This window comes from Vulpes vulpes, chromosome 9 (genome assembly GCF_048418805.1).
Source record: "Vulpes vulpes isolate BD-2025 chromosome 9, VulVul3, whole genome shotgun sequence".
NCBI lineage: Eukaryota > Metazoa > Chordata > Mammalia > Carnivora > Canidae > Vulpes > Vulpes vulpes.
In genome coordinates this window covers 103629842-103643520 of record NC_132788.1, presented here as the reverse complement: position 1 = coordinate 103643520, position 13679 = coordinate 103629842, and the positions used below count along the sequence as shown (strand labels likewise).

The following is a 13679-nucleotide window of genomic DNA, read 5'->3' as shown; positions in this document are numbered from 1 at the left end:
GAGATCTGGGATCGAGTACGGCGTCGGTCTCCCTGCATGGAGCCTGCTTCTCCCTCTGCCTGTATCTCTGTCTCTCTCTCTCTCATTCTCTGTGTCTCAAATAAATAAATAAATAAATAAATAAATAAATAAATAAGTAAATCTTTAAAAAATTTTTAATTTCAATCCAGTTACATTTAATTTCTCCCTAATTATAGAAATTAAATATTTAGGCATAAGATTTTGTTTAGGAGAGTTGCTTTTGGAGGGCCACCAGCCATTGTAATATTCAAGGTGTTTTGCTACCCAAGAATTCATTGTAGCCCCCTTGGGAGCCACGTGGCTCCCACTGAGAATAATACCCTAAAGGGAGGGCTGGACAATAAACAAGTAAGCTGGAAGGATTATATCAGAGAGCCAAGAATGTTGCAAAAGAAAGGAGGAAGAGGGGCAGAGGGGCCCCCTGACATCTTGATCGTTTGAATCAGGAAAACTCTTCCCAGACCAGGAAGACCAGCCTGGATTCTTCACCACCTGCCACCATGCAATTTCTTCAGAAAATGATCATTTCCCCCTCACAGTGCCTGGCATACAATAAGCTCTCGAGAAGTGAGCTTTAGTGTTATTAGTACCTTTAAATTTTTTTTCTAAAAACTGGATCATTTATGTGTCTGTTTCTTTTCTTTCTTTTTCTTTTTTCTTTTTAACTGGGGTTCCATTCATTTAGTCCTATTGTTCATGGACTGCTACTTTGTATATAAAACATGTAGAGATCAAAAATAAATAAATAAATAAAAAATAAAAAAAATAAAAATAAATAAATTAAAAAAACATGTAGAGATCATTTAAGGTTTTGGGCTCCAGAGAGGAATTACTTCTGCTCTCTGGCATAAAATTAGAATAGGAGAAGGTCATCTTTTTTTTTTTTTTTTTAAGATTTTATTTATTTATTCATGAGAGACACAGAGAGAGAGAGGCAGAGACACAGGCAGAGGGAGAAGCAGGCTCCAAGCAGGGAGCCCGATGCGGAACTCGATCCCAGGACTCCAGGATCACGCCCTGGGCTGAAGGCAGGTGCCAAACCGCTGAGCCACCCAGGGATCCCGAGAAGGTCATTTTAATTCTTGAATCTGGACTAGCTGGTCCCCTTCCCAAATCTTATTTTTGATATTTGTATTATTTTTCACTTTGCCCATTTTCATAACATTTACATTCTGTTCTGTGCTCATGACCTCCTAGTTGTTTAGCGTTCATTCTAGTTATAAATGGATTCATTGTTCAGCACTATTCATTATACTCACATTTTTCTATTTCTGGTTTATGTATTATTCATCTATGAGTTAATTAGACTTCATCATTAAGCACTGTCCTTATTCGTTTAATACGGTCCTTCCATACATTCTCTCATATTTGAAAGTGTGCCCAAATCACCTTTATATTCAACTGATACCTTGGTCTTGATACTTCTGAGTCATAGTCGGCTCACAGTTTTGTGCACGTTGCTCCATTGCCAACTGGCATGGAATGCTGGTGTGGCAAAATCTTAGCTCAAACTGATTTTTCTCCTTTGTTGGTGATTTTTTTTAAAATAAATTTATTTTTTATCGGTGTTCAATTTGCCAACATATAAAAGGTGAAATGAATGGCATGAACGAAGGGAGGTGCCACGGCCGGCACCTCCGCCTCCGGCCGCAGGGGGCGCTGTGGGCGCTGCTGCCGGGCTGCTCTGGGCCGCGGCGCAGGAAGTCTCGTCCTCCCCCCACTTCCGGTCTCTGGCCCGGGACTTGTGCTGCGTGGAGGAGGTTTTGAAATGCCGACCGGAGATTTTGAGTGAGTCGAGGGTCGCGGAGCGAAGCCTGGGAGGCGGCTTGGGGGCCGTGGGGGCGCTCCTCGGGGCCTGGCCTCGCTGACCCAGCCTTCCCCTCCGCCACCTTGCCCTTGCAGTTCGAAGCCCAGCTGGGCCGACCAGGTGGAGGAGGAGGGCGAGGACGGTGAGTACGCCGGGTCGCCCCGGGTCACGGGCGCCTGCGCCGAGCCTGGCACCGCCGTCCGGTGCCGCATCCCCCCTCGCGGCCGGCCCCCCCCCCGCGCCTCCCGCCTCCCGGCCAGCCCGTCGCCACTTCCAAGTGTCCGGCTGGCCGGTCCCCCCCTCCCATGCCACCGCCCAAGCCTCACAGCCGCTGCGGGGAGGAAGCTGTAACAGCCAGCCTTGCTTGTGTGCGAGCGCCGATGTCTTTATGGGCTGCCCCTCGCTTTCATCCTTGCCATTGCGCGAGATTACTCAGCCAGCGCCATGGCCTGGCACGGCTAGCCCAGGGCACTTGGTCCCCAGGCCTCAGCCCTTGGCCCTGCCGTCTAGGCCCCCGGTGTGGGCGTCATCCCAGAAGTCCCTTCATTTTAGCTTGGGAGCCCTCGCCCCTCCAGCTCACCCCTCCTCCCCACACTCCCCTTCCTAGACAAATGTGTCACCAGCGAGCTCCTCAAGGGGATCCCTTTGGCCACTGGCGACACCAGCCCAGAACCTGAGTTAGTGCCGGGAGGTGAGTGACGACCTCTGCTCCACTCGGGGCTCCCTCTCCCCAGCAGCATTCCCTTCCCCCTCCATCACCCAAGGCTCAGTTACTTCCCCTGTTCTCTCTTTCCCAGCTCCACTGCCGCCTCCCAAGGAGGTCATCAATGGGAACATCAAGACAGTGACAGAGTACAAGATAGATGAGGATGGCAAGAAGTTCAAGGTGAGGCTGGGGGAGGAGTTGGGGGCCCCTTGGCCGGGAGGGGATGGTGTGTGTGTTGGGTAGGTTGGGTTGATTAGCTCCAGAGCCTTGAAACACAGGAAGTCATAGCCTCTCCCCTCCCTCCACAGATCGTCCGCACCTTCAGAATTGAGACGCGGAAGGCCTCCAAGGCTGTTGCAAGGAGGAAGGTGAGACTCTTTTCCTCTTGTCTTAGAGGCTCTCCCAGGGCTGGCTTGGAGGAATTAGGAATCCTTTTTGTTGACACTGTTTTGATCTGATACCTTTATTTTTAGAAGTGGGGTTCAACTCTGTCCCTATTCTTTTGGATCAAGGGGGTTTAAGGTTGAGAGGTGTTTGTGCTCTGTTGGGACCCTGAAAAGTCCAGGGTGCAGAAGTTGGGTGGTTTATAGATTCTTAACTCCGCTCAGCTTGTTTACTTGTTTACCAGAAGGAACAGAGCCAAGCCCTCCCCTCCGGCGGTCATAGCAGCTCCTGTTTAACTGGGCTACATGCTTAGGAAGAAGTGATAGCTGTAAATAGCATTGGCACAATTTTCGGTGGACTTCCTCTGTGCCAGACCTCAATGGCAAGTGTTTTGCAGGAAGTGTTTTCTCATTTGCTTCCCCTAGCCGTCCTGGGAGGTGGGGAACATTTGAGGTCTCCATTTTAAAGGGGAGGAAGCTGGGATCCCTGGGTGGCTCAGCGATTTATCGCCTGCCTTCGGCCCAGGGTGTGATCCTAGAGTCCTGGGATCGAGTCCCACGTCGGGCTCCCTGCACGGAGCCTGCTTCTCCCTCTGCCTGTGTCTCTGCATCTCTCTCTCTCTCTCTCTCTCATGAATAAATAGATAAAAATCTTAAAAAGGTGGGGAAGGAAGCTGAAGCCTAGTTTTTTTTTGTTTTTTTTTTTTTTTTAGATTTTATTTATTCATGAAAGGCACAGAGAGAGACAGAGGCAGAGATATAGGTAGAGGGAGAAGCAGGCTCCATCCCGGGAGCCCAATGTGGGACTCGATCCCAGGTCTCCAGGATCACGCCCTAGGCTGAAGGCGGCACTGAACCGCTGAGCCACCCGGGCTACCCAAGCCTAGTTTTTTGTTTTTGTTTTTTTTTAAGCCTAGGTTTTTTAACTAGCTCAAGGCCCCTCACAGTCTGGGTGACCCCTGGGTGTCACTTCCTTATGGGAGCTGGCCCATCTCCTGTCATGGGTGCCCCAGGAATGGTTAGCTGTGTGACTGTTTCCCCCTGGGCCTTGGTTCTCTCCTCTGGAACTTGGGCTGAGAGCCGTCCCCGCCTCCTGGAGCTGGCTTGAAGCTAGGGGCTAGCACATGCCAGGAGTGGTACACGCTAGGAAATGGGAACTGTCGTTGTCACCACTCTTGGGAGACTTGGGGGAGGGAGAAGAATGTGGTTCAAGGCTGAAACACCCTGAAGGGAGGGCTTTTGTAGGTCGAGTGGTGGTGGGGGTCCCACTTGCCCTTACAAGTCCCCCATCCCGCCCCGAGCCCAGAACTGGAAGAAGTTTGGGAACTCGGAGTTTGACCCACCAGGGCCCAACGTGGCCACCACCACAGTCAGTGACGACGTGTCCATGACATTCATCACTAGCAAAGAGGTGAGTTGGGCAAGGGGCTGGGCCGGTGGCTGTGATGGTGGTGGCCAGGGTGTGGCAACCCCCGCTCTGACTGCCCCCCCACTCCCCCCCCCCCCCCCCCCCGCCCCAGGATCTGAACTGCCAGGAAGAGGAGGACCCGATGAACAAGCTCAAGGGCCAGAAAATCGTGTCCTGCCGCATCTGCAAGGGCGACCACTGGACTACCCGCTGTCCCTACAAGGACACGCTGGGGCCCATGCAGAAGGAGCTGGCTGAGCAGCTGGGCCTATCCACCGGCGAGAAGGAGAAGCTGCCCGGAGGTGCCTGGGCCTGGGATGCGACTTGGTGGACCACGGGGTGGGGCGGGTTGCATGCACCTCTGGGAGCGTCCTCGGTCTCCACCTGCTGCTGTGAACGGGGCTGTCCGCATCGGAAGTTGTCCTCTCTCACTGGCACCAGTGCTGCCAGGCTGTGGCTGTGGTCTGTGTGAGCGCGCGAGACCAGCGGGGTGGTGCCAGGACTGCTGGTAACACCACCGTTGTTCCGTGTTGGGCTGGCGAACCGTTCCTTTATGGGTCTGGCTGCGTGTACTTGAGACTTGGAGCTGTGATTCTGCTGCAGACTCTGTGATCAGACTGGAGTGTGCCTTGTTTGCCACAGAGGGGACCATGCCTGTGTGCGTGGGTGTGTGCACACACACGCACAGACTCGCACATGTGATTGCAGCCTGTGTCCATGTCCTTCAGTGTGATTTGCTGATAGTGGGTTGAGTCTGCAAGTTTTACAGCTGTGACTCGGTGTGCAGCACATTTGTTACCTGCCATGAGTGTGGGACCCGGGGGCTGCCCCTGCATGTTCCTGTGCTCTTCTAGCTCTCAGCCCTGGGGCTGCCAGTGGGTTCTTGCTCTGACTTGCCAGATGTGACCTTCATGTCCTGGCGGCCAGTGGACCTCAGCAGAACAAACCAGATACCTGTGGCTTGATAGACGGTGCCTGGGCTGGGTCAGGGCCAGAGCTGCCAGCGCCCTGGGGTGGATCAGGGTGAGGCCTGACCCAGCTGCTTTGGTCTGCAGAGCTGGAGCCTGTGCAGGCTGCCCAGAACAAGACGGGGAAGTATGTGCCACCGAGCCTGCGGGATGGGGCCAGCCGCCGTGGGGAGTCCATGCAGCCCAACCGCAGAGGTGAGTGGTGGGTGGGCACCTCTTAGTCCCGTGGTCATCCTTTATTCAGGGCCTGGTTAGGGCTGTCCTCTACAAGCTGTCACTCCTTGCCTGTCTAGCCGACGACAATGCCACTATCCGTGTCACCAACCTGTCAGAGGACACTCGTGAGACTGACTTACAGGAACTCTTCCGACCCTTTGGCTCCATCTCTCGCATCTACTTGGCAAAGGACAAGACCACTGGCCAGTCCAAGGTGGGCGGTGGCTGTGGGGATGGGTGATGGGGTCACCTGTCCTAGTTGTGCCCTAAGGGCCCCTGACTCTATCCCCCCCCCCCCCCCCAGGGCTTTGCCTTCATCAGCTTTCACCGCCGTGAGGATGCTGCACGAGCCATTGCTGGGGTGTCTGGCTTTGGATACGACCACCTCATCCTCAACGTTGAGTGGGCCAAGTAAGACCTGTCACACCCCTGCCTCCCCCCACCCCTTCACATCCCACACTCAGGTTGACTGTGGGCCCCACATTAGTTTAATAGTACCCAAGCCTCTTCTGAGGTACAGGTTATTTAAGGTCTTTTTTTTCCGAGGGGGGGCCATGTGTGGGCTCTGCCCTCCTGCATTGTCAGAGACCCCAGTTGTATGTGGCAAAGGGTCTCGGAATGCCCTTTGGGTTCTGGAGCCCTCACGCTTGGTATCCTCATCACCTGTCTCTCTCTCTTAGGCCATCAACCAACTAAGCCAGTTGCCATGTTTGCTGCTGCTGTCTGGCCCCGGCCCCAGGACCCCATGGCCTTAGGAGGTAGCTCCCGAAAGCAGGGGGCTCTTGGCAATAAAAAGGCTCCTGTTGTCATGTTGTCTCGTTTATTCACAGATGTCACCCACTCTTTGGCTAGTGGGGCCAGCCCTCTTTAGGATCAGTGCTGTAGGCAGAAATTCCTGCCACTGTGGCCTGGCACTTGCTGGTCCCTGAACAGGTCTTTGTGTAGGGGAAGAAGTGGTGGTTTGGGGCCTTTGGCAGTTCAGGGCTTGTTAGTGGCTCAGGGCCAGGAGCCTCTTGTGCTCTTGGCCCCCATTCTGCTGCTGGTCTCAATGCCTTGTGGTGAGGAAGTGGCTCAAAATAAGCCAGGTCATGGGCTTAGCTCAGGGGACTAGGGCTCCACGTTTTGGGGGGGTTGCTGTAACATTGAGGGGCAGGACTTGGCCAGAGTTCCCCGTGTCCCCTGGCATTTGGCTATTGCTGCAGCTGCAGCAGCTCTGGTGGCAGCACCCCAGGCTGGGTGCCACAGCCATATAAAGCAGTGGGTGGATGCAGATGGCCAGAGGCATGAGGCCCCGCATTATCTGGTGGGTCCTATAGGTCATTTGGTCCACTGCTGCCTTGGCCTCATTCAAGCTGGCAAAGCCTGGGCAGCGGGCCCTCCAACGCTGCCGAGCTTGCACGTTGAGCACCTGTGTGATGTAGTAGGGCACGTAGGAACTGGCATAGAGGGCCAGGCTGCTGGCCACCAGCGCTGCCACACGCAGCTTCTCGGCAGCAGTCATGCCGTGGCTGCGCAGCACGGCCCATCCGAGGGCACTGTAGGCTGTCAGGGTGAGCAGCAGCGGCACGCCGCAGCCCAGGACCGCCAGCACCAAGGTGTAGGCTCTGTAGGCCTCAAGGCGGAGGTCATCCGCCATCCCCAGGCACTTGGTGCAGGCCTCAGGCCTCTCTGTGACACAGCTGCCTTCCCTCTGTGGCCTTTTCAGGTGTGAGAAGCTGAGCGTGGGTGCAGCCAACAGGGCTGCCAGTGCCCAGCCAGCGGCGCTGACGGCCCAGGCATGCTTGGGCCGCCAGCTGCTGCGGGTGAAGAAGGGGTGGACGATGCCCAGGTAGCGGTTTAGGCTGATGCAGGTGACGAAGATGACACTGCCCAGCAGATTGCAGGTGAAGAGGAAGCGCTCCAGGCGGCACGCGAACTCCCCGTAGTGCCAGTTCTTGGGTGGGTAGAAGTAGGCGGCCAGCGGGAGCAGCGTCAGGGCATAGAGCAGGTCGCTGATGGCCAGCTGGGCTGAGAAGACCACGGCGGGGTGCCACGGGCGCTGCTCCCGCGTCACAAAGCGGTAGAAGGCCAGGCCGTTGCTGGCCACAGCCACCAAGAACTCAACTACCAGCATGGGGCACAGAAAGGCTGCCTGGAAACGGCTGAACTCACGGTCAATTTCTACCGAGAAGTTGGTTGAGCAGGTCAGGGCACCTGTGGGCAGACCGTCACCAAGTGAGCGCAGTTCCTCCTCACATGGCTCTTGAGACCTTCAGAGCATCTACCCTGTGCCTGGTCACAGGCGCCCTCTGGGGGCACACGCTCCTGTCCTTTCTGTGCCCGGGAGGGGGCACCAGCCACAGCAACTCTAGGGCGCGAAATCAGGCCCAGAAAGGTCAGAAGCGCAGAGTGCTTTCCTGTGGTAATTACTAGGCTTGTCGGCGTCCTTGAACCCTCAGGAAGATGGGGGAAGGGGATCACTGCCTTCACAGGATGCATATAACCCAGCAGTGACAACCCAGAATGGGTGGGGTGGGGGGTCATGAAGGGGCGTCCCCTGCTGCCACTTTCGGAAACCATCACTTCCTCAGCACCATCAGAGCAAGGCCTCCCAGCTCCCGACCTCACCCCCCATATCTCTTCTCCTCCCAGAGGGTGCCCGGAGTCAGGTCGCATTCCTTGCCCTCGCGCCTCCCTCCTCGCTGGCAGAAAAGGGCAATGTTCATGACTCCCAGAGGGGCCCCAGGAGGGAACCCTGCCTCTCACCCGCTCACTCTCCTTTCAGGCTGACTCACTCCCTACAGTCCTTCCCACACCAGCTTTCTGGCTGTTCCTTAAGGCACATTCCGCCTCAGGGCCTTTGCACAGATTCTCTTTCCCTGAGTCACCAGCCCCCACTCAACCTCCTCCTGGTCTCCGGCCCTGAGAGGCCCATTCTGACCCCTCTAACAGCACGAGGCCACCCAGTCCCCTTATTCTGCAAAGCCTGTGTGTCCATCTCCAAGAGAACATCTCCTGAGGGCAGGGAGTGCCCTGCCGCTGGTGTCCTGGTGCCCAGAATAACGTCTGGGACGCAGCAGTGTGTGAGAGCAGATCTGCACGGACCCCCCTTCTCTGTACCAACTCCGCCTGGGCTTCAGGTAGACTGCCTGCTCCCGGTCTGTCCAGCAGGCTCCGTGCCACCACTTGGGTGGCAGATGCCCGTGCCCTTCCCCCGCCCCAGACTGCTTCCCTCACACTTCTGCCTCCCCATCCCATCTCTGCTCTGGGAGGAAGTCCCTGTCCAGACATGACTAACTCACTCCCCTCCACCTCCTCGGAGCCAGCCCCCTCGGTCCTGAGCTGAACCACAGGGCCCAGGACACCTGCCTGGCCCAACCGACCCAGCAGCGTTTGCTCCTCACCTGAAGTGGTGGCGGCCATGGCCCGCATGCCCTGCCTCTAGGTTCACGGCCCACGCTGTGCTAGTCCCAGGGCCCGGTGTTACGAGCACAGTGGCTCGCCCCTCCCTCCTTCCCTACAGCTCCACCCTCCTTCCCTCCGCACCAGCAGCCCCACCCACAGCCTGTATGGGCCTCTGTCGCCTCACCACCCCCTCCCACGCCACCCTGGGGTTTCCTTCCTCTTCACATCTTGCTCTCCAGGGCCAACCAGTTACAGGCTTGCAAGTAACACTGGGCGGGGGTGCTGGGGAGAGGCCCAGGACCAGTTCTGCCCAGCACCTTCACCTGTGAAAGTGGCCGTGCACTTCCACTACTCAGCATGGGGGAAGGGACGCTAGATTAGGAGCAGAACCCAGTCCAATTCCCGAGCCTCTCTGGGCTTTGCACCACAGGACTCCAAATCTCCCCGTTCCAAATACAGACTCAGACTTAGGTTGGGGAAACTGCTCCTTTATGAAAGGAAACCAAGGGCTGCTCCTGGAGACCCAGGTGGAAGTCCAAAGCAGGTCTTTGGGCCCCAATTTGGGGCATTCCATCCGCTGCTCCAGCTTGGCCTCAGGCTACTTTCTTAGGTGGTCGAGCTTGGCCTCGCCTACGGTCCCGGACAGCTCCTCTGCGTCCCAGCTTGGCCTGGTCCCGCTGGGGCTTGCCCTTGGCCTTTGAAGGCCTGTGGTAAGTGCCTCCATCTGGCCTCCGCTCTTTTCCTCGTGGCTTCTTGCCTGGGGGCCTGGTGAACCGTCCGCGTTTGGCTGCTTTCGGGAACATGTCTGTGGGGAAGACTGTGTTGAGGCCACCAGGGCAAAGACAAGCCCAAGGTGCCTGGCTGCAGTAATCTCCTGCCACATACCCTCATCGGGCTCCTCTCCCACTGCCTGGCGGAAATACTCAGCTTCGTCCTCCTCTTCCTCCTGCTGGCCAGCCCCCTCTGTCTCCGGGGGGGCACCAGGGTCCTCAGCATCGCTATCCCCGCTGGCCTCTGCCCGCGTCCGCTTCATGCCTGCCAGGCTCTTCTTCCTGGAAAGGGGTGCCAGTGAGGGGGGCAGCCTGCACCTGCAACCCTGCCTCACCCACACAGCCCACCGCCACACACTTGTGCGCCTCTCGCTGCTCCCGCTTGCGCTGGATGTTCTGAGCCTGCTGGTCCTGCCTCTGGGCCTTCAGCCGCAGCTTCTCCTCCTTGGCTGCCAGGATGGCCTGCAGCTCCTCCTCGGTCTTGTGCACTGAGGAAGATGACACAGGTCACCGAGACCCAAGTGTATTTTGAGACCTGCAAGGGCCTTAGACCTCCAGCCCATGGTTCCCCAGCCCCATCCTCACCGAAACTGTGGAACAGCACGTTCCCCTCTCCCACACCCTCCTGGATCTTGATGAGCTGCAGTGTCATCCGAGGCCCAATCTGGAGAAACAAGGGCAAAAAATCAGTTCTTCCTCAGGGCTGGGGGCTGCCAGAGGAGTCACTTCTGCCACTGGGCCTGCCCCAGGGCTGGGCCTCACCTCTGTGAGCCGCACAGCGCTTTGCTGTGCCCGCATGTTGCCTCGCCCTGCGACAGCCTGGGGCAGCTCAGTGATGTTGTGCTCACCATCGGGCTCTGCCTCGCTCTCGGACAGCCCAGCGCCCCTGTGCAGAGGACACACCAAGGTCAGCGGGGGATCTCAGGCTCCTAAAACAGCTCCAGGATACCTAGGACTTCAGTGATCTCCCACCCAGTGCACTCCTTACGTAGCCAACAGCTCGCTGATGTCCTGCAGACGGCTCATGTTGGGAAACTTCTCCTGTAGAAGCTTCTTCATCCCTCGACTTGCACCCACTGGAACAACTTTGATGCTACTGTAGGAGCCAGGGCGTGAGAAGGGTGTTAGAAGTTGTGAGACTGGAGGAGGTCAGCTCTGCCTACCCATTCCTACAGTGCGTCAGAGCGTTTACTTTGAGACTGAGCAATCACAGAGCCTCAGCTGGAACACTGTCATCAGCCGCACATGAAAGTCCCCCCTCCTCCACCACCACCTCCCAATACTCACTAATGACGGAAATCTAGCTCCTGGGAGTCGGGATTGTAGTTGATGAGAAGGCAGCGCTTGATGGTGTTTAGGTTCACCTGGAAGGAAGAGGTGGGGCAAAGCACCACATGAACCACCCACAGACTTCCCTGTGTGGAGCCACACCAAACCCACGGCTATACTCCAGAAATCTCCCAGCAAGGGGGTGTGGGGTGCTGCTAGCACTGTGGGGACTCATGGGCTGGCTCAGGCACTGGCTAGAAATCCTGGTTCTGAGGCCCACTGAAGCGGTCTACAACAGACTCCCCGATGATCGGCACCTAACGGCCTAATTTGAGACCTACTAGTGCTAGGGGTTAGGAGCTGGGGCTCTGGAGCCAGACAAGTTAAAATATCCAGTCCTTCTCCCTGTAACTGACCTCAAACTACAATTCACTTCTGTCTGCCTGTCTCTCTGTCTGTAAAATAGAGTCAAAACACCTGCTACACTGTTTAGACCAATATAGAATACACACTTCAGAAATAAAGGACCATCAGCATCATTTTCCGTCCTCCAAAGAGCAATACAACTCCTAAAAGAGCCTCTTACCCTAGAATCACAGAACACATGAGTGAAACTGGACCTCAGGACCCGGAGCTCTCAGCCTCAGTGCCAAGAGGTGAGGACTGAACAAACAACCCAAGGGCCTATGTGTGGTACCTATTGTCCCAGCTGCCCCGTCCACCCTCATCTCCCACCACACCAGGCCCATCCCACCTTGTGCACATTGATGGAGGGAAACAGGTTCTGGAACATGGTGGCCATGAGCTTCACGTGCATGCCATGGGGGCCAAAACTGTTGAGCACCAGGAGAGGTGGGTGGGCAAACTGCTGTTCGTGCATGCGGTGTCGGCGCAACGAGGAGACTACATCTCGCACTAATGTATACTGCAGGACAGGGTGGGAAGTGGGTGCCTGGCAGGCACATGTGGTCGGCACCACCCCAAACCCATCCCCTACCCAACACGGCCCCCCTACCATCTCCAATCCATACCTTGTTGATCCGGAAGGTCAAGGTGGGGCCTCCTGGGAGGCGCATCAGCTTCTACAGAAAAAAAGAGTTGGTGAAGAGTGGAGGCATCCAGCTAGGGGGGGCAGGGAGTGGGAACCTCTGCTCCATCTCTTCAGAGCGTTTACTTTGAAGCCAGAATCATAGCAGCTCAGAGGCATATGGGTTCATCACGAGAGCTGGGGGAGCAGGAGGGCAGGGAGAAAATCAGGGCTTCCCAGGTGTTAACTCACAAAGTAGATGTTCGTTTCTGTTTTACTCAAGATCAGGAAATGGGTGACCCCAAGAGGCCCGGCCACTGCCACACAATCCTTCAGGGTGTTTTTCTTTCGTATCTGGGAATTGCAAAAAACAAATTGGAAGGATCATGAACATCTCTTCTTGAGCAAAGACTACAAGCTGAGGCTGTTATGACCTTTCTTGCATTTAATTTCTCCAAGAAAGAGAAGAGAGTGAAACGCTCCTGACCTCTAAAGCTAATCAGGCTTGAATTTATCCGTTGATCACTGGGCATCGCCCAATCTGCAGATGAGGCGACTGAACTAGACGTTAACTAGCTTCCTCCAAGCCTTTGAGAGAGGCCAAGTTTCCACCCTAGCTTTGCTAGCTCGAGGCCCTTAACCACCAGCCCTAGGCGTCCAGCCAAGCCCCCAGCGGAGTGCGTTCATCTGCGCGCGCCCTCGCTGCTGCCCCACAAATCCCTGAGCGGCAGGGACGCTGCTCCCCGTAAGGGTCCCTTTCTCGAGCCAAGAAGACTGAAGCCACGCGCGGTTCCGCGGCTGGTGCCACTCCGCGGCCGCCAAGACAGGGCCCATGGCTGACGGAGGCGCGCCGGGTGACGCAGACCTGCAGGCGGGTGGCGGTCAGCGGCTCCATGACCCGGCGCAGATCCAGGCTGAGCTGCCGGACGCCGCGACCCGCGCGGCCCCGAGCGAACACGAACGAGTGCGGCTGCGCGGCGTAGGCCTCGAGGTTGCGGAGCTGCGCCTGGGCGCGCGCACGCTTCTGGTGCCGGGACTGCGGGGGCGAAAGGAGAGCGGTCAACGCCACGGCCCCCGGGGGGACCCCACCGGCCCCCCCCGCTCCCCTCGGCCCCCTCGCGCCTCGCCCCCCAGTCCCGGCCGCCGCGCCTCACCCGTCCGGACTGCCCCATGCCGCCGGCCCCTCCAGCTGCACCCTTCCGCCGGCTGCTTCCGGCGCCGCGCCGCTCACTTCCGGCGCCGGCGAGGCGGTCACGTGAGGCCGGGCGGGCATGCGCACCAGGCGGCGGCGGGCAGCACTCCTTGGAGGGGTTGCTATGGAGACACCTGGTGCTTGTTTCTACGGCAACCGGGAGGGGCTGGGGTGTCAGGGGAGCAGCGCGGGCTTCTGAGAAATGAACCGTGGGTTCGAATCCTGCCTCGACCCATGACTGCGGCTGGGCCAATAGGAGAGCCGCTTGGTCCGCGCCAAGGCTCCCGCAAGCATCCCAAAGCGAGGACGGTGATCGTTTCCCCTCTGACCCGCGAATTTAGAAAGATGATGTATGCACAACGCTTGGCACACCAGCACCAGCACCAGGCACTTGGGGGAGAACCCGAGAAAAGGGCAGAGCATGGCAGTTAGGCACGTGGGCCCCAGCTCCTGAGGGCCAGCTGTCTTCCCCGGAGGCCCTGCCTGCGGCTGAGAGATGGAAACTCCGCATCACCTTCTGGAAACTTA

General features: G+C 57.1%; 2 protein-coding genes and 2 non-coding genes across 5 annotated transcripts; 1 reads left to right on the top strand and 3 right to left on the bottom strand.

Moving 5' to 3' along the window:
* Positions 1-1709: 1709 nt before the first annotated feature.
* Positions 1710-6318, top strand: EIF3G (eukaryotic translation initiation factor 3 subunit G). Its single transcript, XM_025985671.2, has 11 exons — positions 1710-1809; positions 1924-1970; positions 2436-2519; positions 2626-2714; positions 2843-2902; positions 4224-4328; positions 4438-4627; positions 5381-5488; positions 5587-5723; positions 5814-5920; positions 6190-6318. The coding sequence occupies exons 1-11, from the start codon at positions 1790-1792 to the stop codon at positions 6203-6205; spliced, it is 963 nt and encodes a 320-aa protein (XP_025841456.2). The 5' UTR covers positions 1710-1789; the 3' UTR covers positions 6206-6318.
* On the bottom strand, positions 6313-13204 carry P2RY11 (purinergic receptor P2Y11). Of its 2 annotated transcripts, XM_025985670.2 has the most exons (13): positions 13114-13204; positions 12825-12995; positions 12212-12313; positions 11964-12014; positions 11687-11857; positions 10951-11027; positions 10652-10759; positions 10426-10549; positions 10249-10327; positions 10022-10151; positions 9779-9945; positions 9612-9698; positions 6512-7702 (listed from the first exon to the last, which is right to left on the bottom strand). In XM_025985670.2, exons 1-13 carry the CDS (start codon positions 13129-13131, stop codon positions 6609-6611), a joined length of 2379 nt encoding a protein of 792 aa, XP_025841455.1. In that variant the 5' UTR covers positions 13132-13204; the 3' UTR covers positions 6512-6608. The 2 variants fall into 2 exon arrangements, with proteins under 2 accessions (XP_025841454.1, XP_025841455.1); XM_025985669.2 differs by lacking the exons at positions 9612-9698; positions 9779-9945; positions 10022-10151; ... (7 more) ...; positions 12825-12995; positions 13114-13204 and adding an exon at positions 8893-8951 and having other exon boundaries at positions 6313-7702.
* LOC112909759 (small nucleolar RNA U105B) lies at positions 10833-10912 on the bottom strand. The gene has a single exon (XR_003233152.1). It is a non-coding gene; the product is annotated as a small nucleolar RNA U105B (small nucleolar RNA).
* On the bottom strand, positions 12078-12164 carry LOC112909758 (small nucleolar RNA SNORD105). The gene has a single exon (XR_003233151.1). It is a non-coding gene; the product is annotated as a small nucleolar RNA SNORD105 (small nucleolar RNA).
* Positions 13205-13679: the final 475 nt, after the last annotated feature.

Excerpts from the sequence above, each read along its gene's own strand:
- EIF3G (XM_025985671.2), top strand. The coding sequence starts at position 1,790 with ATGCCGACCGGAGATTTTGA. Across the intron at positions 1,971-2,435 it reads GGAGGAGGAGGGCGAGGACG|ACAAATGTGTCACCAGCGAG; the intron begins GTGAGTACGCCG and ends TCCCCTTCCTAG. Across the intron at positions 2,520-2,625 it reads ACCTGAGTTAGTGCCGGGAG|CTCCACTGCCGCCTCCCAAG; the intron begins GTGAGTGACGAC and ends TCTCTTTCCCAG.
- P2RY11 (XM_025985670.2), bottom strand. Across the intron at positions 11,028-11,686 it reads CCTCCATCAATGTGCACAAG|GTGAACCTAAACACCATCAA; the intron begins GTGGGATGGGCC and ends TCTTCCTTCCAG. Across the intron at positions 7,703-9,611 it reads AGAGCGGAGGCCAGATGGAG|GTGCCCTGACCTGCTCAACC; the intron begins GCACTTACCACA and ends GTCTGCCCACAG.